Raw genomic sequence first — 26184 nt, forward strand, 5'->3', positions numbered from 1 at the left:
GGAGAACCAGGAGAGGACAGTGTCAATGAAGCTAAAGTTAGATAACGTTTCCAAGAGAAGGGGACGGACAGTCCGAAGTGTGGAAGGCAGCTGAGAGGTTAAGGAAGACTAGGATGGAATAGAGGCAAAATGTTCCAGCCAAAATAAATTGAGAAAGTACCAACTTAAACACAAGAAGTTTCATTTACTCTTGAGAGCAGTGATTAGTCTCATGGAAACCGATAACAAGGATAAAATGTCTTAAATGTTTATTTTAATTTTCATTGTCAAAAATCACTGACAGTTTTTCTAAAGATCATTTTTGTTTTATAACAGAAAAAGCATGTACCCTCTAAAATCCATTCAACTCTGGGGACTTTTTTTTAAAATCCCTGTTTTAAAAAAGCAAAACATATATCGACAAATAGAAAAAAATCTTTGTAGGCTAGTTTAGTGAACATAAATGCATTTTACATAGGAAAGTAATTTTTATTGGCGAATTGAAAGTGAAGACTATTAAGTTTACACAATTAATTCCTGACAGATTGCAATACTATTATGCTTATATATACTTTTTTCAGTTACCAACACTCCCTGGCGAAGACTAGGAGTGGCATAGGAAACAGGGATTTTAGTTCTCATACACTTATGGAGAGAACTAATCAGAATCTTCATCATCAAGATACTCTTCTGCATTACTTAATGTTCGCACAATATCTGGAAGGAAAAGGACACAGAATTTGAAGTTGTTTACACACTGCACAACCGCTTTTTACGTTAGGATGCTAAGTCAACATTCAGAGCTAGAATAAAAAAGAAGGAATAATGTTCTGCAGAACAACGTCCAGTAAAATACAGGATAAAATCTACTAGGCATGGAAAGAGGTAAAGGGAGATGGAAGCATGTAAAAAAAATAGTAAAAAGAAATAGCCAAAATTCCACTCCAATGATTCCCTCTGAAAGGGTTAAAAACCAGGAATGCAGCTGGTGACTGGAAGTTTTTTGTTTTTAGTTTTTTTGGTCAATGCCACAGTTTCCTCTCCTTCTCCCAGGCCACCTGTGTTGCTTTTGGGTGGCTGGGTAGCATGGCTACCCCAGTAGCCACTTGCTCACTCACTTGGGGCAACTCAGAATTTGCCTCAGGCAACTGGATGAAAAGCTAGGTATTTGGTCATTGCTTGGAGGAAGATTAACCCCATGGAAACTGAGCAACAAACAGAGGAGTCCAAGACTGAGAAAAGAAATAAAACGCTAAATGTCATGAAGACAAACAATAAAAATGCTTCACAAACACACTTCTGGAGCAAGGTAGTATAGGGTTCACAGTGAGGGGACCCTGACGGTAGAAAAGGCAGATACTGCCCTGAAACAAAATCATTTCTTTGTGTAAGGGTACAATAGAAGTGCTTTCCAGGGGGGTCAAAATGAAATATTAATGGGGATATTAGGCCTGACAATCAGAAAAGCATTTGGAACCAAATGGCTTGAGTCCCAGATCACTGAAATAGATGGATGGAAGTAATAATAAACACAAGAGCATATGTATAATAGTAGTCTTTAAGCCCAAAATAAAAGTAAGAAAAATGATCCAGGAATGGAAACTATATATGCTCAGCACCCATATTTAATGAAAGACCTTGGAATGACAGATCTAAAAAGTTCCATACTCAGCCTGACCATTGGGTCTATCTAACCTAGTATCTGTCCCCAATAAATACAAGAGGGTTTAGCATGTTCTAGTGGAGAGAGCATGGGCCCAGAAGACAGAAGGACCTGGGTTCTACTCCTGGCTCTGCCACTGCCGTTTGATCTTGGGCAAATCACTTCACTGGGTAGAGTTCTACCAGATAACATTCCAAATTTTTCACAATCTTCACAGACCATTTGCCAATTAAACTATCTAAACCTCTGTTTAACCATCGACATCTTCTGATCAAATTATTTTGAGCCTTCAAGTATTCAACCAAATACTTCTTGAGAACATATTGATATTTCTGACCTGCCCAACTTCCTATATAGTAGCAAAGGCTAACTCCTACAATGCGAAAAACATGCCCGCTTTCATTTGGTTCTTAAATTGTAACGAAGAGGCGTGCCAGGACTCAGGGAAACAACAGGACAGCACTGCAGATGCAGTGTGAAATGGCAAACCCAGAGGAGCTGTAATTTTGAATAAAGGGAGTAAGGCATTTGGATTGTTCTCAACTCCTCCCTATCTATATTGTCAAGCCTAGAAAACAGAGTCTTTTTGGTTAGTTTTATTGGTGCCTCTGCCATTGCAGAGATGATAATACCAAAAATGGTTACAGAGCTGCTTTAATTCTGTTTAAACTGGCAACCAGTTAACATACAGAGAAAAGGACTTATGTTGGGAGTTTTTTCAATGTGATTTTAAGCAAAGGTGTCACACAGCCTAACAGCAAAGGGGCAGAGGCACAAAAGATTCAACATCAGATCTAAGCCAGAAGTTGGTCTTCTCTTGCATGCAATGTGCACAAGACTGCTGGTAACCCAGAAGTCTTTTCAACCATTCATTCATTCATTTCATTCATTCATTCAATCGATCGTATTTATTGAGCACTTACTGTGTGCAGAGCACTGTACTAAGCACTTGGGAAGTACAAGTTGGCAACATATAGAGACGGTCTCTACCCAACAACGGTCTCACAGTCCATCACAGTCTCTCCTTTGAATATGAAGAACAACTAAATGATATGAAATGTGTCTCTTTCCTTCCTTATGCTGCTGAGCTTCTAACTCGTGGAAGAGACAAAATTCAATTTCAAGTCATAAAGCCACGTCATTCTAATATAACTACTTTCCAATCAGGAAAAGAGAGCAGTGGGGAAAAAAGCAATATATACAATTACCTGTCCCTTGTTTCTTTTTAAGCAAAGAGGCACAAGAAGCATTGGTAGCCATATCCAGGGCTAACTTCTTCTCATTGTTTTTTAAATCTGTTCTAGCCCCTAATCAAAACAAAAAAGGGTTATTAGCAAATTTATGAAAATGATATATACGGAGTCGTAACAAATCTCCCCAAATAAAAAGAGGTGAAAAATACTACCTACCCCCCTTCCAAAAAGTGCTTTTTTCAGCTCACAGAAAGCAAAGAACAATTTTGGCACAAAGGAGAATTTTTCAAGAGTTATGAAGCAGTGAAAACAGGCGATTATAATAGCTTGTTGTGGCATCCTTAATTAAGAAGTTTGTTGCTGCAATTGCTATGATTACAGTCAATTTACCACATTTTTATTATAGCAGTTACTTTAATGTTTCTATGAAATTGCCGTTGAAACGTTGTGTGAGTAGTTTCCAACCCCAAGAGTAAAAGCTGAATCATCAAATACATGAAGCACCAATAATTACATACATTGATGGGATTAAGTGACGTACGACCACCTCTTCTTCTCAATAATTCTCAACAGTGCTCTGCACACAGTAAGCGCTCAATAAATACGATTGATTGAATAATTCAAGAAGTTCTTTAAAAGAGAAAAAGGGTGGGGCAAGGATAGTTCTTGAGTGTGGACTACAGATCTATCCTATTAGTCCACAGAGCCCTGTTCGGAATCAATCATCCAGCCAATTTTCTTTCTTTTCTTTTTTTCTTTTTCTTTTTCTTTCTTTCTTCTTTCTTTTCTTTTCTTTCTTTCTTTCTTTCTTTCTTTCTTTCTTTCCTTTCTTTCTTTTCTTTCTTTCTTTCCTTTCTTTTTCTTTTCTTCCTTCCTTCCTTCCTTCCTTCTTTCTTCTTTCTTTCTCTCTCTCTTTCTCTCTCTCTCTCTTTCTTTCTTTCTTTCTCCCTCTCTCTCTCTTTCTCTCTTTCTTTCTTTCCTTTCTTTCTTTCTTTCCTTTCTTTCTTTCTTCCTTTTTTTTTTTTTGTTTTAAAAGAAAACTCTCATAGGCAGTATGGTCCTTGGGTCTCAAGATCACAAAAAGTTTGGTACATTAGGAAATATGGGATTCCTGGTCAGCCCTCACTCTAACCCCAGCTGAGTCTGGAATTTTGTCTTATCTTCTGTAGCAGCCAAGAGCACCCAGTTTTCTCTTCTCCATCTTTGAAAGGAAAGGGGATTCCTCTGTCCTGCTCCCTGCTCCAGATAAGCCGAACGCAGGCTGAAATAACAGGACCAGTCATTCCATTCTTCCTTTCATTGGTCCCATCTGGGCCCAAACTGACTTGAGAGAGAGGAGCAGCCCGGCCTAGTGCCAAGAACACACGTCTGGGAGTCAGAAGACCTGGTTTCTAATCCCGGCTCTTCCAGTTGCCTGCTGTGTGCCCCTGGGTGAGTCGCTTCACTTCTCTGGGTCTTAGTTTCCTTCATCTGTAAAATGGAGATTCAGTGCCTATTCTTCTTCTTCCTTAGTCCAACCTGATTAACTTGTATCTGCCCAGGCGCTTTGAACAGTGCTTGACCCATAGAAAGGGCTTAACAAATACAATATATATATATATATATATCTACCTATATATATACCTTTCATCACTATATATAATATATATATATATATATAGTGATGAAAGGTGGAAAATGAGCTTTATATAAGCATTTCACATCCCTGTACCCACTATATTTGCAGGGGCCACGATCACCTCCAGCCCAGGGAGGCTCAACACAGAGGAGACAGTCTCTAGACTGTGAGCTCACTGTGGGCAGGGAATATGTTTGATGTTATATTGTACTCTCCCAAGCGCTTAAATTGGACACAGTAAGCCCTCTATAAATATGAATAACAATAGGCCCCCACTGTCTCAGCTCTCCTTCCCATGGTTGGGTCATGGCTCTGCTCTTGCAGGGCTCTAGTTTTCAGATTCTCCCCTTGTCTGGGTTTATATTAAGGGGAGAACCTGCTGGTTATCACCAGGAGCCACGTTCCTCGTTGTGTGACGTGCAGCCAGTAACGAGCTTTCCTTGCAAACCCATTTTGGTTGTGAGGTGGGAGTGCCCTCCGACGAACTAGGGCCGGCCAGCTTCTTCCCCACTAGCCAGTCCCCGTTCTCAGGCTGCGACCCAGCGGTAGCACCCTCGGGCAGTAGCTGAGTTTAGGGACTCACTGTCCATGTGTAGGGAAGAAAATTCGCTCCCTCTTCTCTGGACTGGAAACCACAAAATCTTCATCTCCCCACCAAGAAGTATGAGGATTGAATCAGTCTTAAGGGTGAAATGCATGTTCCGGTCTGAAATGGACAAACTAACTCTATGATATATATAAACAATTTCAGTGAAAATGCTTACCTTTTGCCAGAAGCAGCTCTACAATATCTGCATAACCCTTCCAAGCAGCAGCATGCAAAGCTGTATCACCCAATTTGTTCTATGGAGTAAAAGACGAGAAAGCTGCACTATTAAATCAGAGGATTAAAAAACTCAATCTCAGAAGCACATTTATTTTTGAAGTCAATACGGAACGGGGAGAGATCTGTAGAAAATTAATATTCTTAAAAAAAATAGAAGATGCCTTTGAAAGATAACAGAATAAGTGTCTTACCTGTTGGTTTAGTTCAATATTTGGTTGGGTAAACAACACTTCCACTACATCTAAAATATAAATTGAAGTGAGTGGAGAAAAAAACAGAAATAAATTGATGAAATAAAAAGCAATAAGGAAAATTAAGAGTAGCATTGTTTAGTGGACACTCCCAACTTTGATCAGCTAAAGAAACTCCAGATCATTAAAGTGTTTAATGATTATGTTGAATTAAAAATTGCCAGTTACAATTAAGTCTGAAAAAAAATCAAAACAGTTAAGACAATGATTTCTTAAATAATATTTTCATGCTACATATTTCTAAATCACACACACGCTTAAAGCATTATTTTAATTTTCAAGATGTTGGTCATTTTCCAAGTCATTTTCAAGATTGAATACCTGTCTTTCAACAAAACACTACTTTGAAAATGGGCTAATTAATGTAAAATAGGCATTATGTACAGGGTCTGATTTAATATTTTTTTTCCCGCTTGCCAAAATGAATTACATTTCAGACTTTCCTATGGCATAATTGATTAGAATAGGTTAAGCAAAAGCTGGTTCATTACTTTGAACAAAAAAATCCAGACTGTCTCTCTCCCCGCCTCATGCGTAAGTGTGGATCTCTGTACTATCTTCTTTAGATGGCAAGCTATGTGAGAGGAACCACATTTCTTACCCAGAATTAAGCCAGAGTAATCTTGTTTATGATTTTGTCTTCTCTTCAAGAATCTAACCCATCTCCCCTAGTGATGATCCAAGAACTCTTTGGGGACACAAATTGTCACTCCTCCACCTCCTACTTTAATTTTAAGGGTGGGAATAAGAACGAGATTGCTCCAATTGAGCCCAGGTAAGGAAAACTGTTCCCTGTCCAATAAGGGAACTCTGGAGAAGCAGCGTGGCTCAGTGGAAAGAGCACGGGTTTGGGAGTCAGAGGTCATGGGTTCTAATCCCGACTCTGCCACTTCTCTGCTGTGACCTTGGGCAAGTCACATGACTTCTCTGTGCCTCAGTTACCTCATCTGTAAAATGGGGGTGAAGCCTGTGAGCCCCACGTGGGACAACCTGTTCACCTTGTATCCCCCCAGCGCTTAGAACAGTGCTTCGCACATAGTAAACACTTAACAAATACCAACATTATTATTATTATTCTCTGTGCCTCAGTTACCTCATGTGGAAAAAGGGGATTAAGATTATGAGCCCCATGTGGAACATGGACTGTGTCTAACCTGATTAACTTGTATCTACCCCAGCAATTAGAACAGTACCTGGCACATAGTAAATGCATAACAAATACCATAAAAAAAAATTAAGTTCCAAGACTCTCAGAAAGGAACAGGGCTCTTTGTTGTTGTTCTTTAATTTCAGGGCCAAGTGTCAAAGTTGGAGTTAAATGTTTTGGATTTAACAAGTCCGAATGTTACAGTCTGGTGTGTTCCAACCACAATTCCAAAGCCACATGTGACCTGTTAGGTCATTCAACGGTAGTCTGTGACTTCCTCCATCCACTTCCTAGCCTCGGTTACAGCCAATTGTCAGAAGCCCAGAACCAGGCTCCCAGTGTGCAGAACAACTGAAAAATGCTATCAAGAGCGGCAAGCACAGCCCTCTCTTCTCTGAAAAGAAGGAAGCCAGAAGGGAGCACACAAACTCCCTGCATAATTTTTCATTCGGTTTAAGAGCGGAGAGCTGGAGTCAGGGTGGAAAGGTAGCTTGACCCCAAAGTGCAGAACTGGCTTGGAGGAAAAGTCTTAGTGGCAGAAGGTGTGGTCCTAGAGGCCCACGTTCTCCATGGGACACCTTTTCCTACTCCAGTTTCCCTTCTTTTCTCTCCCCTGCACCCAGCAGGTTTAACTGGTTCCATTCCCAATTACAGAGTGTCCCCCACCCCGACCCTCTGGCCAGAAGCAGCTACACCACATTGCCCTAAGTTATTTGCATTTACAGTACTTCACAAATGTGTGATAAAAACAACAACACAGTACCTTTGTGGCCACCATGGCAAGCCCAGTACAAGGCGGTGCTTCCAGCTTTGTCTAGGCCATTAACACCAACTCTGTTGTCCAAACATTCTCTCAACCAGCTCAAGTTGCCTGAAATTGTTTAAGAGCAGAGAGCAAATGAGGGAACTTATTTTGTTGTCTTTAAAGTAATACCCCTCAACCCAGATTTCTATTAAAAATAGGGTATTAGCCAGCCCAAGATGATTTAAATCTCTAGTTAGTCATATCACAAAGATCTTCTTTTTGTTGTTTTTCGGTAAAGAGGACGGGTCTGGGAGTTAGGAAACTTGGATTCTAGCCCCAGCTCTGTCACTGGTCTGCTGGGGGGGCAATGGGAAAGTCATTTAACCTCTCTGGGCCTCACCTTCCTAATCTGCAAAGTGAGGATAAGATACCTGTTTTCACTCCTTCTTGAACCCTGAGCACTCCCTGGGGCAGAGATTGGGTTCAATTCTGATTATCATTCAATCAATCATATTTCTTAGCAGCTAATAAATCCTTAATTTATTCATTCTATCGTATTTATTGAGCACTTACTGTGTGCAAAGCACTGTACTAAGCGCTTGGGAAGTACAAGTTGGCAACATAGAAAGACGGTCCCTATCCAAAAACGGGCCTCATTAATATTATTAGATTATCATGGAAATCATTAACAGGCTTGATGGTACAGTTGGAGGAAGAATCGGTACAATTCTTCCATATATGTGCTTGTTTAGTAAACACACCTTCTGCATAAATCATAAAGTGCAACCAAATTAGAGAAGAACTTAGAAGCAATTACAGATTGTGCATGTACTTTTACAATCTGGCACCCAGGCCATTTAGAAAACAGATCAGTGAACGGCTGGCGACTGACTCAAAGATGTATCCCTTACATACTAAACTATTAACGATACATCGGATCAGTCAATCAATGGCCTGTATTGAGCGCTTACTGTGTGTCAAGCCCTGCGCTAAGTGCTTGGGAGAGCACAACACAACAGAGTCGGTAGACATGTTCCCTGCCTACAACGAGCTCACAGTGTAGAAGGAACCACTCTGTTAATTTTAAAAGTTTGGAAAAATATCCAACTGCTTATCCTAAATCTGCTTTGAGACATGATTCTAAGGGATTTATTACCAAATTCAATAAAGATCTCAAAATTAGCCCTGAAGAGATCTCACAGAGATCTAGTTAGACATATACCCACCTCTTTTGGCAGCTTCATGCAGTGGGTTATCAATGGATTCAGCTTGCTCGGCCACTAATTTGGAAAAAAAAAAACAGAAATGAAATTAACAGAATCAATCCATAATATTTATTGATTGCCTACTGCATACTCAGCGCTTGGGAGACTGCAACAGAATCAGTAGACAATGATCCCCTTTCTTCAAAGAGCTTACAATCTAATGGGGGAGAGAGACACTAAAATAAATTAAAGAAGGGAGAAAGTAATGGAGGATAAATGTAGTACATAAGTGCTAATATGGTTATTGTTATTATGGCATTTATTAAGCGCTTACTACGTGTCAAGCACTGTTCTAAGGGCAGAGGTAGATAAAGGTTCAACAGGTGGGGCACAGTCCCTGTCTCCCGATTATATATGTTTGTATATATTTATTACTCTATTTTACTTGTACATATCTATTCTATTCTATTTATTTTATTTTGTTAGTATGTTTGGTTTTGTTCTCTGTCTCCCCCTTTTAGACTGTGAGCCCACTGTTGGGTAGGGACTGTCTCTATATTTGCCAACTTGTACTTCCCAAGCACTTAGTACAGTGCTCTGCACACAGTAAGCGCTCAATAAATACGATTGATTGATTGATTGTCTCCCACAAGGCTCACAGTCTAAGGAGGAGGGACAAGTACTGAATCCCCATTTTACAGATGAGGAAACTGAGGCACAGATCAGTTAAGTGACTTGCCCAAGTTCACACAGCAGGCAACTGGAGGAGCCAGACTTAGTGACTGCCTGTCAACCTACGAATCAAGCAAAAACTCCTCACTCTCAGCTTCAAGGCTCTCCATCACCTCGCCCCCTCCTACCTCACCTCCCTTCTCTCCTTCTACAGCCCAGCCTGCACCCTCCGCTCCTCTGCCGCTAACCTCCTCACTGTGCCTCAATCTTGCCTGTCCCGCCGTCGACCCCCGGCCCACATCCTTCCCCTGGCCTGGAATGCCCTCCCTCCACACATCCGCCAAGCTATCTCTCTTTCTCCCTTCAAAGCCCTACTGAGAGCACACCTCCTCCAGGAGACCTTCCCAGACTGAGCCCCCTTTTTCCTCTCCTCCCCCCATCCCTCTGCCCTACCTCCTTCCCCTTCCCACAGCACTTGTATATATTTGTACAAATTTATTACTCTATTTATTGTACTTGTACATATTTACTATTCTATTTATTTTGTTAATGATGTGCATATAGCTTTAATTCAATCAATCAATCGTATTTATTGAGCACTTATTGTGTGCAGAGCACTGTACTAAGCGCTTGGGAAGTACAAGTAGGCAACATATAGAGACAGTCCCTACCCAACAGTGGGCTCACAGTTTGTTCTGACGATTTTGACACCTCGTCCACATATTTTGCTTTGTTGTCTCTCTCCCCCTTCTAGACTGTGAGCCCGTTGTCGGGTAGGGACCGTCTCTATATGTTGCCGACTTGTACTTCCCAAGCGCTTAGTATAGTGCTCTGCACACAGTAAGCGCTCCATAAACACGATTGAATGAACTTAGAGCCCATATCCTCTGCCTCCCAGAGCTGTGGTCTTTCCACTAGGCCATGTTGCTGAGTACTTAAGTGCTTAGAAGGTGCTGAAATAGCGGTTGGGGGCTATAAAGCAGGGAGAATACAAATCAAATTGGAAAGGGCTCCTGGAGGCGATTCGCTTTCAGAAAGGCTTTGCAGATGGGGAGTGCAGGGGTCTTCTAGACTGTGAGCCCACCTTCTAGACTGTGAGCCCACTGCTGGGTAGGGACCATCTCTATATGTTGCCAACTTGTACTTCCCAAGCACTTAGTACAGTGCTCTGCACACAGTATGCACTCAATAATGCGATTGAATGAATGAATGAATGAATGAATGGTCTGCTTGATGTAAAGGGGAAAGGAGTTCCAAGCAGAAGGGAAGGTTTGAGCAAGAAGTCAGCTGCAGGGGAGGTGAAGGCAAAGCACAGTGAGTGGGTTATACAATCTTCCCCGCTAATGGTCTGGGAAAACTAGAGGTTCATTCAACAGTGGTGTAGTGAATGAGGCCATTTTTTTATGAGAGCAAGCCCTTCATCACTCCATCACAATTTTTCTATTTTCTGAGTAGAAGAAAATGAGCACCTAATATTTTCTGCCATAAAGGCAAACCGAAAAGGAAAGCAGCTGCCTCAGCTACATTCATTCAGACTCTGCTTTCAACCAAAATATTTCGGCAAACACGTACAATACAATCTGAAATTCCTGATGTGCATTTTGATTCTCCAAGGACGGCGCTATTTATAAAAGCCTGGAAAACATGACTTATTTTGACATTCATTTTGGCTGTTTCTAGTTCCCTGTGGGACTGAAAGATAAACAAAGCGAGAAAAAGAAATCTTTGTATCTTCAGGGAAACTGCAGTGCAGTGCAATCCAGCCTGGCCCTCCCAGGTTTGCTAGCTGCTTCCAGGCCCAGCAGAAGGAGCACCCAGGCGAGCACTGTCCCACCATCTTAGCATTCCCACTGCTGGAATTGAGGGGAGCCCTGGCCCACCATTTTAGCAAACCCACTGCTGGGATTTTGAGGCGAGCACTGTCCCAACATCTTAGCAACCCCACTGCGGGAACTTTCTCGGGAAGCCTTGCTTGGCTTCTGGGGAGCCACCGGAGGCCATTTCTCCTCTCTAAAGCAACAGTGAGAGGGGAAAGCAACCTTTTCAAGGCACTGGCCTTTTCAAACTATCCTTACCTGGCTCCAATCACTCCAGTCACCGTGAGAATTCCCTTCTCATTCTGTCTCTCTACCTGTCCAAATACCGAGCGCTTAAGTGAATATTTCTGTACAGGTGAGGTTGGTTTTATTTACATATACCTATATAAAACCATAATAATAATAATGGCATTTGTTAAGCGCTTACTATGTGCGAAGCACTGTTCTAAGCACTGGGGAGGCTACAGGGTGATCAGGTTGTCCCACGTGGGGCTCACAGTCAATCCCCATTTTACAGATGAGGTAACTGAGGCACAGAGAAGTTAAGCGACTTGCCCAAAGTCACACAGCTGACAATTGGCGGAGCCGGGATTTGAAACTTTGGACCACTGACTCCAAAGCCCGTGCTCTTTCCACGGAGCCACGCTGCTTCTCTATTTGTGAAGGGCTTACTATGTGCCAGGCACTGTACTAAGCACTGGGGTGGAGACAATGAAATCGGGTTGGACACAGTCCCTGTCCCATGTGGGGCTCACAGTCTCAATCCTTGTCACCTGAAAAGTTGGGTGAAGGTAAGCTTCCTTTGAAAGGGAAGGGCAATCCTAAGAAACAGCGAATGGTATTACTATTTGTCGGGTCAGTGGGGTTGGCTAGCTCCATAGCAGGCTGGAAGAACTTCCAGGAGACTAGTGATGTTGGGTTCAGGACCAAAGTGGAGATGGAACTTAGAGAAGTAGCGTGGCTTAGTGGAAAGAGCACGGTCCTGGGAGTCTGAAGGGTCATGGGTTCTAATCCCGGGTCTGCCACTTGTCTGCTGGGCAAGTCACTTAACTTCTCTGTGCCTGTCACCTCACCTGTAAATGGGGATTAAGACTGTGAGCCCCATGTGGGACAACTGATTACCTTGTATCTACCCCAGCGCTTAGAACAGCGCTTGGCATATAGTAAGTGCTGAACAAAGACCATCATTATCATTATTATAGAAAACAATGATTGGCATCTGTTGTTCTCCCCTACCTCACTGTAGGCCAGCCATAGGTCTACCAGAAATTTGCATGATTTCCAGCTGGCTAGTCCAACCTTATTTTCAAGGGCCTAAAGACTCTAAGACGGACATTTTTCATCGGTTTTATTTTCAACACAAATTCCAACCTTTGACTACCACAAGTGAGCTCTCTAAGAAAATGGAATCAATTTCAGTAAAGCATCGGTCTTCGGTGAAGAAAGGGTGCAAAGCCAAATGCAAGGGTGACGCAGAACGGGGTGGGAGAAGAAGAAATGATGGCTTAGTTGGGGAAGGCCTCTTGAAGGGGATGTCCTTTTAATAAGGTTTTGATGGTGGGGAGAATGACCGTCTGTCAGATATGAAGAGGAAGGGCTTCCAGGCCAGAGGCAGGATGTGGGCGAGAGGTCAGAGGCAAGTTAGATGAGATCGAGGTACAGTGAGTAGGTTGGCATTAGAAGAGCAAAGTATGTGGGCTGGGTTGTAGTAGGAAAGCAGTGAGGTAAGGTAGGATGGGGCAAGGTGACTGAGTGTGTTAAAGCCGATGGCAAGCCACGGCCTCCAATGCTAACAGGTAGTTTAGTTCCCAGAATGAACACGTCCACGAATCGGATAACTGAAATAGAATCAGAAGTGCTCATCCAGCCAACAGAAGTATAAATACAGTTTCAAAGTTTACCATAGTTGCTCGGTATTAGGCCAGTCCTGCCCTTACAGGTTCCTTTCCACCAATTGGTGTCACTCTAGAAAAAGGAAAAGCCGGCATGAGTGGCATTTCACCCTTGCATGCAAAGTTTTCGAAAATCATTAGGCCAAGAAAGATTTGGTCATCAGAATACACATTTCTCAAAATCTACCAATGCCACCCCCGATTCCTTCTACTCCCTGGATCTCTAGGCTACGAGAACCCAAGCACCTGCTAGCAGAAAGCACATTTAAAAATTTTCCAGAATCCTCATTCCCAAGAAAACCGAACAAAAAAGGGAATAGAATGAAAATGCATAGCAGAATCCCTTTATTTTAGGGCCACTGTCTGATTAGACCAGTTACCCAATTTCCTTTAGACCCTGGGCTTATTTTCAATGACTTAAAAAAACACACCTGTACAATCTGCCCTCAATCTATGAGTTTTCAAATTTCAACAAATGGCCTCTCTGATCTTTCTAAATTAGCATCAAGTTTCAGTTTTATGGCTTTGTGGCACAAGTTCTATTTATCTCCATTTACCACCTTCAGAAATACAGTGTCCCAGAGGTGATCAAGAATGTAACCCCATCCCCACTCAGCATCTGACTTCTCCCACTGTGCCCCTCTTTTTTAAGTTTCCTCTCCTGTCTCCCCTGAAATAATGTTCCAATTTACCAGAGTCTGTGAGCCCCACCCCTAAACCCCACATCGCCAGACTCTGGCCCCTAGAATCAATGTTTGCTGCAACTCCACCTTCCTTCCTCCCTCCCCAAAGCCTTCCTTTTTTGTTTTCTCGTTTGGTTTTTTTTTTCTTTTTTTTGGTACACATCCAGGCCGACCCTTTTTCCTGAAATCTCCTCTCCCTGCCAGGGAGGGCACAACCACAAGGGGAAGGTGGGGAAGGAGGCCCAGCGGGGGACAGTTACTGCCTTTAGGATTAATAGCATTTATGAGGCACTTACTGTGTGCAGAGCACTGTACTAGGCGCTGGGAAACAGTACACAGGTGCACAGATACAGACCCTGGCCCTGGAGGGGCTCACGATCCCCTGTGGATGTGTGACCCTGGCTGTGTGTGTACAGCTGTGTTTAGAAGGAAAAAAATGGTGCCAAACTTTCAGCTGGGGAATTGAGAGGCAATAGATTCAGGAGAACAGGGGGTTGGGAAGAGGACACATGGAAGCCACGCTGCCCCTCTGCCGCCCAGCAACTTTTTTTTTTCTGTATTACAACAGATATACATAAAAGGCCAAGCCATCCCCCTCCCCAATTTTGGTTTCCCACCCCCACTGGGGCTGCCACCATCACAGTGTGAATCCAGTGTGGAAAGAAGCCCGGAAGGAGAACTCGGTTATACTAAGCACTTCCAAGTGCTTATTTCAGTGTTCTGCACACAGTAAGCGCTCAATACCATTGGTTGATTGAGAATAAGTATGGTATTTGTTAAGTGCTTACTATGTGTCAGGCACTGTACTAAGTGCTGGAAGACCACCCCCTTCGCCTCCTCATCCCACCTCGGACGGGCAGGGAAGAAGCTGGCCTGGTCAGGTACAGCTGTGGTGTTAAAAAAAGAATTGAAAAAAAAACCTAACCCAGTACTAGTTAGAGGGGAGGAGATGTGCAGTTCCATGGGGACCGTGGAGATGTGGTGCTTGAGGCTCACAGAAGCCATGGGGCAACAAGGGAAGAAAGTTTAAAGAGGCAACCTTGCCCAGTAAAATCCATTCATGAGCCCATTTGGGGTTCAAATAGAAAGGATTACTTGCTTGTTTGCTTCATGGTATTTGTTAAGCACTTACTATGTGCCAGGTATTGTACTAAGCACTGGGGTAGAAACAAGCTAACGTGGGACACAGTCCATATCTCACATGGGGCTCACAGTCTTAATCCCCATTTTATAGATGAGGTAACTGAGGCCCAAAGAACTGAAATGACTTTCCCAAGGTCACACAGCAGAAAAGTGGCAGAGCAGGGACTAGAACCCAGGTCCCTCTGACTCCCATGCTCTATCCACTAGGCCACATCCAGTGTGTAGGTAGGAATAATGCACAGTCTACAATGCAATACTCTACTATTATTTAGGTACTGTAATTTTAACTTCTCATGTGATTTTTATGTATGACAGTTGCCGGTATTTACGATTTAAATGCATTCATATATCTATATTACTCATCTGTTCATAATTCTGGTCATCCTCTATTTATTACACTGCTCCTAGGAGAAAATGTCTCTCACACCATTTTGACTTAAGACACAATGTTCAAGAGAAAACTTTTTCATAAACTCAAATGACTTCCCCGTAGGTGTGCTCAGTTAACCCAAGATATGCCCAGGGACAAAACATATTATGAAACTCACCATGTCGGTAATGTAGATAATATCCCCTTCTTCAAAATACAGTTCATCAGGCTGGAAGAAAAAAGGGAAAAAAATGAAAAAATGGTTTGGGTAGGAGATTAACAATACATTTAGCAGGGAAAATAATTGAAAATGTCACTGCTTTTAAATCCTGTAGAATAATAGGAGTTACCCCAGATGAATCAGAAGAGAAATCATATTTTAAACACTAATGGCAATTAGATGCAAACAGAGGAAGCTGGGTTACTCCCTGGGGATTTCAAGCAACTGTTTAAATAGCAAGAAGAGTAAGTTCGATTTACTCTTTATGTTCTTCAGACAAAAAAAGGATTTTCCATTGAAAAAATTAGGCACTGCTAACAATTTCTAGCGACAAACTGTGCTCTGTGTCCTGTGAGCCTTCAACAAACACTTGTTGGTGGGGAGGATCGTTTCTCCTTGTAGAAATTCCAAAATACTCTGCAAAACTTTTCTTGAAAGAACAAAGTGTCTCTGTAATGAGATCCTGAAAGAAATGAAGGAAGTCTCAGCTCTCTCCTGAAAGGCCAGGCGCCAACACCCGCTCTTCTTTCTGCTGGGAAGCCTGTTTATCTCATTTCTTCACTAACCGCATGGATATACTGGGGTCCTAGGAGCCAGGTAGGGTGGCCCGACTGCCTTGCCGGACTCTGGGTGAGGTGTGGCACATGACGTCAGACACTTTACGCTGGGCAGGCAGTGTAATGCAATGATGTCATATGTGCCATTTGCCCCCAAGTCCGCCCAAAGCCACCCAAACCTAGCATGCTTCTCCAGGTGGGATCCTGGGGCCCCCACCTCCCTACTTGATCCAGAGCTGTCGCATTCCTTTCCCAAGATGCCGTGGACGCAGGGGCCGCTTCCGAACAGCAGAACTTGATGGAAGAAGCTGACGCAGCGGGAGGCTGGGTGCTGAAAACAAAGATACTGGACGTGAAGGCACCTGGTGCCAAATTCACACAGGAAACAATAGCTGAAAACTGTCCAAGCTGAGACCAGATGATTGGTCACCTTAGGACACGACAAGCTACCCAGTCTTCCTCCCCAGAAGAACAGAGGCCAAGCTGAAATCTGTGCCGGATGTCTCTGGGCTTCTGTGACATCAGGGCTCCAGGGAACGCATGGGCCCCCTTCTCCTTTCCCACCACGATCTCCAGGGAGAAGCTCCACTGGAATGGAGGGTAGGCTGTAGCTTACCTTCCCAATGTCGCATACGTTGGGAAGATCGTGACGGTTTTTCACAACGGACCACTGGTGCAGAGTTGCCCGATGACCATACCACTAAATATTGTTCCACATTTGCTGGGTTGCTTTTTTTTAAATGGCATTTATTAAGCATTTACTATGTGCTATACACTGTACTAAGCACTGGGGTGGATACAAGAGAATCAGGATGAACACGGTCCCTGTCCTACATGGGGCTCACAATCTAAATTTAAATTTTCTCACTCATTTTATTTGGTTGCAGATGTTTGCCCATCTGCCCTCCTCCCTCACCCACTTTTAGACTGTGAACCCCTTGGGAGCAGGAACCGAGTCTGAATCTGTGGCCCTGATGACTTTCCAATCTCCCGAGGTTATATCCATTAGCTGCCACTTTAGTGCCATGTGAACTCTTGGAATACGCACAAACTTCCAGAGCAATTGGGACCATATCTTAGCTATCCCAAACTGGGATGTACATATTCCCTTTTCCTTCCTTCTGCTATCTGTAATTCATTTTAGTGTCGATCTCTCCCACTAGATTGTAAACTCCTTGAGGGCAGGGATTTCATCTCCCAATTCTACTGAACTCTTCCCAAGCACTCAGCATGGTGCTTGGCACACAGTAGGCACTCAGTAAATACTACTGGTCGATTGAATCAATATCCATGCATTTTTCCTAGGGTTCTGCTCGGTGATTTGCACACTTGCTTAATAAATGCTATTGAACTACTAAGTCAACCCTCAAGCTTAAAGGGGCAGGCTTATGGGGTAAGGAAAGTACCCCAATTCAGCCAATAGTAAGTAAGGGTAAATTTGCCAAAAGGGCTTTTAAAATAGTGTGTGTTAAGCGCTTACTATGTGCAGGCATTGTACTACGCGCTGGGGTAGATGCGAGCTAATCAGGTTGGACGCGGACCCTATCCCACATGGGGCTCACGGTGTTCATCCCCATTTTACAGATAAGGTAACTGAGTCACAGAGAAGTGAAGTGACTGGCCCAAGGTCACCAGCAGCCAAGTGGCAGATCCGGGCTTATAACCCAGGTCCTTCTGACTCACAGGCCTGTGCTCTATCCACTAGGCCATGCTGTCTCTAGATGTTAAGGCAGCTGCACAGGGTTGAACAACAATCCCTCTCAGGGCCTCTGTATAGCAACTTCAAATTCAGATCAGCTTCTGTATTTCTAAGTTCAGAGTCACTCACCATCCACCACAGTCCCAGACAGCTGCTCCAAACACCAGGCCACCCATATGGCTGCCGGGACTGCATTGCCAGGGAGAAGGGAAGGACATTCTTTTTCCTGCCAATTGCCTAATTCAGACTCTGTGGGCCTCAGCAATCCATAAAAACAGGATAATGTTCACATACTCCATCGAGGAAAATGTTATGCACAATAAACGAAATACAAACTCGAGGCTGGAGGAACGAAGAGAGTATGGATTACAGACACATATGACAAATGGACCAAATTGTAAAAAAAAAACCCCGAAACGTTTTATTGCTCCAGAGAAAGAGAAGACTTTCACTTTGTGAAACCAATTTGTCAAAAGCTGTAGGAAATAAATGAAGGTGGCTTTGCCAAAGCTCATTAAGTAGCCTACATACATCTTTAAAGAAGTACAAAATACACACAACCCTCTTTTCTGTATATATTTCACTAACCTTTGATCAGGCAGGTAAATAGTTCCCATCTGCAATTTGTCTTAATAGATCAATGACATTTTTTTCCACTTTTAGCACAGCAACTCACTCTGGCTGTCACCACGTTTTCACTATTTAATGTGATAAAATTACCTTTATTAGGCACGATGAACCCGTTTCCCTTTCTGAAATCAAGCACCCACTCAGAAATTCTCTTTTTCACATTAAATATTCATAACAAGTTTAAAGACTCCAAAGCAGCGGGTGAAATACTGAGCAGTTACTGTGTGTATTTTTAGCTCTTGCAGTGAGACACCACAATAACCACCTTCCTTTATTCTCTTCCTCGTCTTCTAGCAACAGTGAAAAATCCAAAAGGCCTAAACAGCAACACCTTTAGGTCACTTAGCTTTATAAACCAATGCAGTGGAACATATAAGTGTTGATCAGATAACAGTCTTAACTTTATTTTAAGAAAAACTGATACATGTACACATTAAAAAGCCATTAGAGAAGCAGCGTGGCTCAGTGGAAAGAGCACGGGCTTTGGAGTCAGAGGTCATGGGTTCAAATCCCAGCTCCGCCACTTGTCAGCTGTGTGACTTTGGGCAAGTCACTTAACTTCTCTGTGCCTCAGTTACCTCATCTATAAAATGGGAATTAAGACTGTGAGCCCCCCGTGGGACAACCTGATCACCTTGTAAACAGGTGATCAGAACAGTGCAAAACAGTGCTTTGCACATAGTAAGCACTTAATAAATGCCATTATGATTATTATTAGCCAAGGGTGTTTGCGGAAAATACCGTTCATCTTCTATTCCTTCTTCCTTTATTAGAGGTGAGGAGGTAGAAAAGAGGGCAGGGAGGGGAGGAGATATCAGGGAAGCAAAACGAGAGTGAGGCCCAGATAGTCTGAAAATTTGGGGCCAGGAATGGGGTCTGCCTGCCTCAAGCCAAGACCCAGAACTGGGAAATCCAGAACCGGACCAACATTCAACAGGGCCTGAAGGGAACTGAACCTCACTTTTCAAGGGGCAGAAGAGTTGGGGGTAAGGCTGTGCTACAAATTCCAGAGGCCAAAAGGGTTAGCAAATAGCCTGTGCATGTAAGGCAGGGCCTCTGCTGCTAGCCTATCGTTCTCCCAAGGAGGCACAAAACTATGAAGATAAGGTACTAGCCAGCCTACTACTATCAGAGCCCAGTCTAAGACAGCCCCACCTTTTATTTATTTGTCTGTGTGTGCATGCCTGTGCACATTTATACACATGACTTCTCATTTTCAAAGATGAAGCTACTGACAAAATCCTGCCCACGCATACGAGTGTGGCTGAAAAGACCACTGCATAAGTAACACTTCCCTCCACATCGTGTGCATACAAAAGCACTTCCTCGCTGTGCCGACATGTTTCTCCTGATGAGGGCCTGTGCCTGCTTTCAAGCCTGCTTCTTAGTATCTCCATTTTCATGAAGTCTTTGCTTAAGGGGAATGATCCCTCTCCCCATTGTGGTCCACTAGGCTTCTCTGTCAGCCACAAAGGTCCTCCAACAGTCTATTGCTAGAGACTAGGCTTCCCCAGTTCTTTAAATTGTTCACTCTACCCAGTCTGCTGGCATGGGCCCCACTTCCATCATACAGCAGCCAGTTGGATAGCCTTCCATTCTCCTCACATGTGCCACCCAGCGAAGTTGTGTTGTTGTGCGCTTTGCCTCAGTGATGGTTAGCTGTGTTCCAAGACTTCACTGTCCATCATCCTGCTTTGTCATTTGATGTTGGGGTGCAGATGACCCTGGTGAAACTGCTCAAAAAACTGAATGTGTCTTCTGTAGTAGATCCAGGTCTCAGTCATAGAGAAGGGTGAAATCACTACGGCTTTACAAACCTTCAACTTCGTGTGGAATTTGATACCCTGTCATGGCGCCACATTGTCTGTCAATCTGCCAAAAGAGATGGGCTTTTTTCCTACTTTTTTCTACTTCCTTACCTATCCGTGCATCATCAAAATAGTGTACTGCCTAGGTAGCAGAATCTGTTGACCACATTAGGTTCTATGTTGCAGTTGAAAATCTCTAGTTGGGTATAGGGCTTCCCGGGGGTAGACTGGTACTTAACCTCAGTTTTCTTCAGATTTATCGGTCTAGAGCGCTGTGATGAATCTCCAGTGACTCAATTATTTGCATGACTTCTGTGTCTCAAGAGCACAGTCATCAGCACGTAGCCATTCCTGGCTGGCTGTCTCAGAGACTCTTGATGATCCATGCAGCTCACTAGGCCACAAGCATTTCCTGTTGGATTGGGAGTGTATTCTGACTCCAGCTTGAAGATCCCTTGTTGCATCTTCAGGTATAGTGGCAAAAATTGATTGAGTAGGAGGGAAAACACTTTATTAACAACAATAATAACCGTGGTATTTCCTAAGCACTGTGCCCAACGCTCTGCTAAGCACTGAAGTAGGCACAATACAATCAGATCAGGGGTTCACAATCCAAGGGGGAAGAAGAATATGTTACAGATGAGGAAACTGAGACACAGAGAAGTTAAGTGAATTTCTCATCGCCACACCGCAGGCAAATGGCAAACTGGAATTAGGACTTGGGTCTCCTGACTTTCAGGCCTATGGTCTTCCCACTAGACCACACTGCACAAAAATGATCCTAAAGTCCTTAGTAAAATGACTGTAAAGATGCTTATTAATGTCAGATTTGGCTATATTATGAAAAGACAAGGCATTTAAAACCCTAAGGTTATTTCAACCCTAGCAAGGTGCAGTGTTTTATTCAGAAAATTGCCACTAAATATGATCATTTTCCCCACTGCTCTGGCTCTATTTATTTTCAATAATGAGGGTACTTTGTAGAAATGGAAGTCCCTGCTGGCTAGACACAGCCAGAATTGTTTCTCAGCAGAGGCAGCAAAGCTGCCATCATGATCCCCTCTGTGGACACGGCCATAGAGAATTTAGCCTCTTTCTCAACAGAAACCCTCTCTGTCCATTTGCCCCTGCTCCCTCCCTCTCTCCCTCCCTCCCTCTCTCCCTCCCTCCCCAAAGACACAATTTTGATATAGCTTTTAGTATTTTCTCTTTCAGAGGGGACAAGGAATATTATTTCCCGATAACTTTAAAGATACAATTATTCTCTCCAGTTACATGAGGAAACCATTAAATGTCTGATTGTTGTTAGTGCCAAAAAAGTTGTTCTTCCCTAAACGTTTTGAGTTCAAAGAGATTTCAAAGTTAAAGTTTATATTTTCCATTAAGAAACCACCATGAGGGCACCTAGGGAGATTTTTTCAATATTACTGCCATGAAGGAGAGCTATTTTGAAAATCTGACAGCATATTTGTGGATAGACACGAGGAAAAACGGAACCACAAGAAGAAACTAGTCCATCTTATTCTGATCTCACCCTTCCCAACCTTCCATTTAAAGAATCAGTGAAAGCTCACATACTGAAAACTGACTACTGGGCCATTAGAATGCTATCGTCCCATGAGACTGAATTAACCCTTCAAGGAATGGGAATTTTGCCATTTGTGCCCCCAGTACTACACACTTTTAAAAAGTGAACTGCTGAAAAGCAACAAGGTAAATGGTTGGCACTGGCATTTCAAACACAGACTTTCAACAAGATCCTTCCTTCAAATAATCTAAATGGGCTGGAGTATCTTCATGGAAAGTTTAAATTCTACAGGCCTGAGGGGCCCTGAGCCACTCATGGGAATAAACGGGATATGCTCTTGTTGAAACTTTACCACCATTCAAACATTCCAAGTTCATTTCCTAAGAAGTTCCTGGCTATTTAGGATTAGAGGAGCTGGAAGAAAGGCACTTCTGACAAGTCTGTTTCTATTATTACAATTATTATCAAGACTTACTGAACATTACTGTGCTAATAGTGTCCCCAAAGTAAAATTAGATAATGCTTTCTGTCCAGAGGGCTCTCCCTTTCAAATGAACGAACTTCCAAATGCTTTCTGCCTGAAAGCCATTTCATCCAGTAGTGGAAAGGAGCAGTGATGGCTGATGAGGGCAAACTGTAAATCTCCTGGGAAAACTGGGAAAAGTTTTAATACAACCTGCTAAAAACATATTGTTAATCCTGAAATTAATAAGGGTATATACCCTCTATCTAGAGCTTCATAGAGCTAGGTAACACATCAATCAATCGTATTTATTGAGCACTTACTGTGTGCAGAGCACTGTACTAAGCGCTTGGGAAGTACAAGTTGGCAACATATAGAGACAGTCCCTACCCAACAGTGGGCTCACAGTCTAGAAGGGGGAGACAGAACAAAACCAAACATATTAACAAAATAAAATAAATAGAATAGATATGTACAAGTAAAATAGAGTAATAAATATGTACAAACATATGTACAGATATACAGGTGCTGTGGGGAAGGGAAGGAGGTAAGGCGGGGGGGTGGAAAGGGGGAGGAGGGGGAGAGGAAGGAGGGGGCTCAGTCTGGGAAGGCCTCCTGGAGGAGGTGAGCTCTCAGTAGGGCCTTGAAGGGAGGAAGAGAGCTAGCTTGGCAGATGTGCGGCAAACTAAATGGGCTACATGAATGGGCTAAACACATGAGGTAATACTTGGTTTTTATGAGGGGTTTTCTTCCCAAGTATGTTTCACACAAAAAAATCCTTAATCCCCATATCATCTCCACCGGAATTTTAGTACTAAATATTTAGTACTAAATAGCTAGCTCATTTGTGTAATGCCTTTTGCCTTCTCAACCAGGGTTTAATCTACAAGGTTGACTTTCAAACAAGTTTTTGGTACAAGTATATATTAGCTGAGGTGTAGGTTCTTCTCATTTCCTCCATTTCCAACTCTGCCCTCAGGTTACTGAGTGAGAAAACTTAAGGTGCTTCTTCAGAACTAACTTTTCTCTGAGGAATATCCACAGAAGATTTGAGAGGTTCGAAATGGCATTCTCGGTGTAGTTTATGTGACTGGATGAGAGGCACTATTCCCCAACTGGACAATGACTTAAATGTCGGCAGCACTTGAGGTTTCCGCAGTTCTTTCTCCTTAGTTAACTCATTTTACCCTCACGACATCCCTTTGAGGTAAGTGGAAGTTGGCATTGTCAGTCCCATTTTACAGATGAGGAAACTGGAGGACACAGAGGTTAGGTGACTTTCACCCTGAGGAGAGAGTTGAAAGTGCTTCCCCTTACGTGATTCATGATGCAACTTTCCCAAGATGGCAGCCACACATGCACAGGGCTGACTTCAGGTTAACAGCCGCCCACTTGAGACTAATCATGCCCCCACGCCGGTCACTATGCACGCGCATGCTCGATACTCCTCTGCCTTCCTCCTCTTCTTCTTCAGAGCTGCTGGTGCCGGATGGGCTGGATCTGAAGTCCACGGTGAAGCTGGACTCAGAGTGTACTGCTGGGATTGGGGGGGGGTCCAGGGTAGTGGTGGGGGGCACAGCAGAGTCCAGGCGGCGGGGGAGCAGGCGAATAGGTGGTAGAAGGCTGTGGTGGCAGTGGGGGAAAAGCAGGGGGGAAATGTCCTGGACTGCTGCCGCCACCATCAAGACTATGGTGGTGGACCTTGGGTCAGTCTGGGGGCAAAATAGGGACCAGGCAGGTGAGAGAAGGCTGTGGCAGCGGCGGTTGGAGGGATAGAGGTCCTGGGGCTGGAAAGGGGCATGGGGAAGCCCCTGCGACGGCAAAGGGAGGAAGACCCAGAGCCGATGCAGGGGCAGAAGGATCTGGAGCTGTTGCCGGGTGGGGGCACGCAGAAGACCCCAGCCAGAACCGCTCCAGATGGTCACTGGCCAACAGAGCCAGGGAGGTGGGAGGAGAGGGGGATGGAAGAGGGAAATCGGCGATCCCGCGGCTCCCATCGCTTAGATAAATAAACAAACAGGCCTTTTCAGAAGCGTTTTTTCAAGTTTTATTTCAGAGGACAGCGTTGGGATAGAAGAGTTACAGAGGTGGAGTGGGGGAAAGGGGAGGGAGGGTCACTGGAAAAATGAAGCCTGAGACCGTTGTCGCGCATATGCAACATCAGAAAGGGTGGGGAAACTCTACCTGTGTGTGGCAGCCATCTTTAAAAAGATCTGATTTGGGCACCACCTTGTTAACGCCTCAAATATCAGCCTCTTGGGAGGGTCAGGAGGCACGCGGCCACAGCAGCCGCGTGCCACCTCGAAGAATTGCTTACCTCGCTTACACATACGTTGGTCTCCTATCGTGTGGGTTAGGTCATTTAAAAGTGAGGCTATTTAGTAACATGAGACAGCCCGCACTGACACTCAATCGTATTTATTGAGCGCTTACTGTGTGCAGAGCACTGTACTAAGCGCTTGGGAAGTACAAGTTGGCAACATATAGAGACAGTCCCTACCCAACAGTGGGCTCACAGTCTAAAAGACAAGGCACGTAATCCCAAGGACAGCCACAGAAAAAGAGCAGGCGTTCAGGAGATGGCCTCCACATTCATTCACTCATTCATTCCATTGTATTTATTGAGCACTTCCTGTGTGCAGAGCACTGTACTAACCACTTGGGAGAGTATGACAGGACACCTAATTTATACTGTGTCAGTGCCACTGTCTAGGAGAGAGAGATTCAGGCACCCAGTGAGTACTAAATAAACATTACCTGATGACAGTGGAGGAGGAAGAGAAGGAAAAGAAGCAGGTGAATGAGAATTATCACTGGCCTTCCCTATTAAAGCAGTCAATTACAGTGCACCCAGTGAACCAAACATGCAGCTTGTCATGCCACATACACATCTTTGACGCTTGTTTATCCAGTCCAAAGGCTAAGGGCCGGGAAGAAGAAATGGGGCTTACCCTAACACCCCATTTTGAGAGGAAGGCAGGATCAAATCACGTAGGGCAGAGTTGTAGGTAAGTGAAGAGAATCAGTTTGAAAAATCAGTGATTGCACAGTCTAATGAAATCGGATCCTTTCTGAGGAGGAAAGCGGCAGGGAGTTTATGGTACTGGCTAAGTGAAATAACTTGTGGTTTGAAACGATCTGATAGGCAAAAACAGAATACTTACAGTTCTAGGTTCAAATGTATACAGAGCTCTGAAGACCTTGACCTGGCCTAAAAGAGAAAAAAAAAATACCCAATAAATTATCTAAGAAAGATCCATAATGTTGAGAAAAGCAACGTGGCTTAATGGAAAGAGCACGGACTTGGGAGTCAGAGGTTGTGAGTTCGAATCCCGGCTCTGCCACTTGTCAGCTGTGTGACTCTGGGCAAGTCATTTAACTTCTCTGTGACTCAGTTACCTCATCTGGAAAATAGCGATTAAGACTGTGAGCCCCACGTGGGACAACCTGATTACCTTGTATCTACCCCAGTGCTTAGAACAGTGCTTGGCACATAGTAAGCACTTAAATACCATCATTATTCTTCTAGACTGTGAGCCCGTTGTTGGGTAGGGGCTGTCCCTATATGTTACAGATTTGTACTTCCCAAGCGCTCTGCACACAGTAAGCGCTCAATAAATACGATTGAATGAATGAATGAATATCCTCCCCTTTCCTTTTACGGCTCCAACCATCAACATTCACAAGGCTTAAGCTAGCCTCTGTGGAAACAAGTTCTACTAGAATTTGATCAGTTTGAAACAAGTCCTTTTTGCACATTGCCGCTGAACACCTGAGAAGATCATGACACCTCTGCAACTACTTGGTACATGATAGCTTACCCAACCTCCTTTGCTGGACACTGAAGAGAAATCTAAACTCACTAAGGGAGCTGGTTATGGAACATTAATGGAAGATGCCAATGTGACGTGTCCATCACGTCTCGATACCCTCATAGCAATGGCTTTTAAACAGCATTTGCACAGATCTTTCAAAAGAGTGAGAGAAAGGAGGGGAGAAGGGAAAGGGAAGAACAAGAAAGGGGAAGAAATGGGTTGGATGTCAATAAACCAGCTCTGCCAAGGAATCTCACTCC

At 43.6% G+C, this 26184-nt stretch overlaps 1 protein-coding gene across 1 annotated transcript in view; it reads right to left on the reverse strand.

Annotated features, from left to right (window-relative positions):
* Nucleotides 1-231: 231 nt before the first annotated feature.
* The window catches only part of OSTF1 (osteoclast stimulating factor 1), a 53044-nt gene continuing 27091 nt past the window's right edge, over nucleotides 232-26184 (reverse strand). The window contains exons 2-10 of the mRNA XM_038770060.1: nucleotides 25274-25320; nucleotides 15383-15433; nucleotides 13018-13081; nucleotides 8649-8702; nucleotides 7441-7548; nucleotides 5471-5520; nucleotides 5218-5296; nucleotides 2851-2949; nucleotides 232-696 (exon numbers count right to left, since the gene is read on the reverse strand). Of these exons, the coding sequence (XP_038625988.1) occupies nucleotides 638-696; nucleotides 2851-2949; nucleotides 5218-5296; nucleotides 5471-5520; nucleotides 7441-7548; nucleotides 8649-8702; nucleotides 13018-13081; nucleotides 15383-15433; nucleotides 25274-25320 (611 nt within the window). The 3' untranslated portion in view covers nucleotides 232-637. The remainder of the gene's footprint in view (nucleotides 697-2850; nucleotides 2950-5217; nucleotides 5297-5470; nucleotides 5521-7440; nucleotides 7549-8648; nucleotides 8703-13017; nucleotides 13082-15382; nucleotides 15434-25273; nucleotides 25321-26184) is intronic.

This window comes from Tachyglossus aculeatus, chromosome X4 (genome assembly GCF_015852505.1).
Source record: "Tachyglossus aculeatus isolate mTacAcu1 chromosome X4, mTacAcu1.pri, whole genome shotgun sequence".
Lineage (NCBI taxonomy): Eukaryota > Metazoa > Chordata > Mammalia > Monotremata > Tachyglossidae > Tachyglossus > Tachyglossus aculeatus.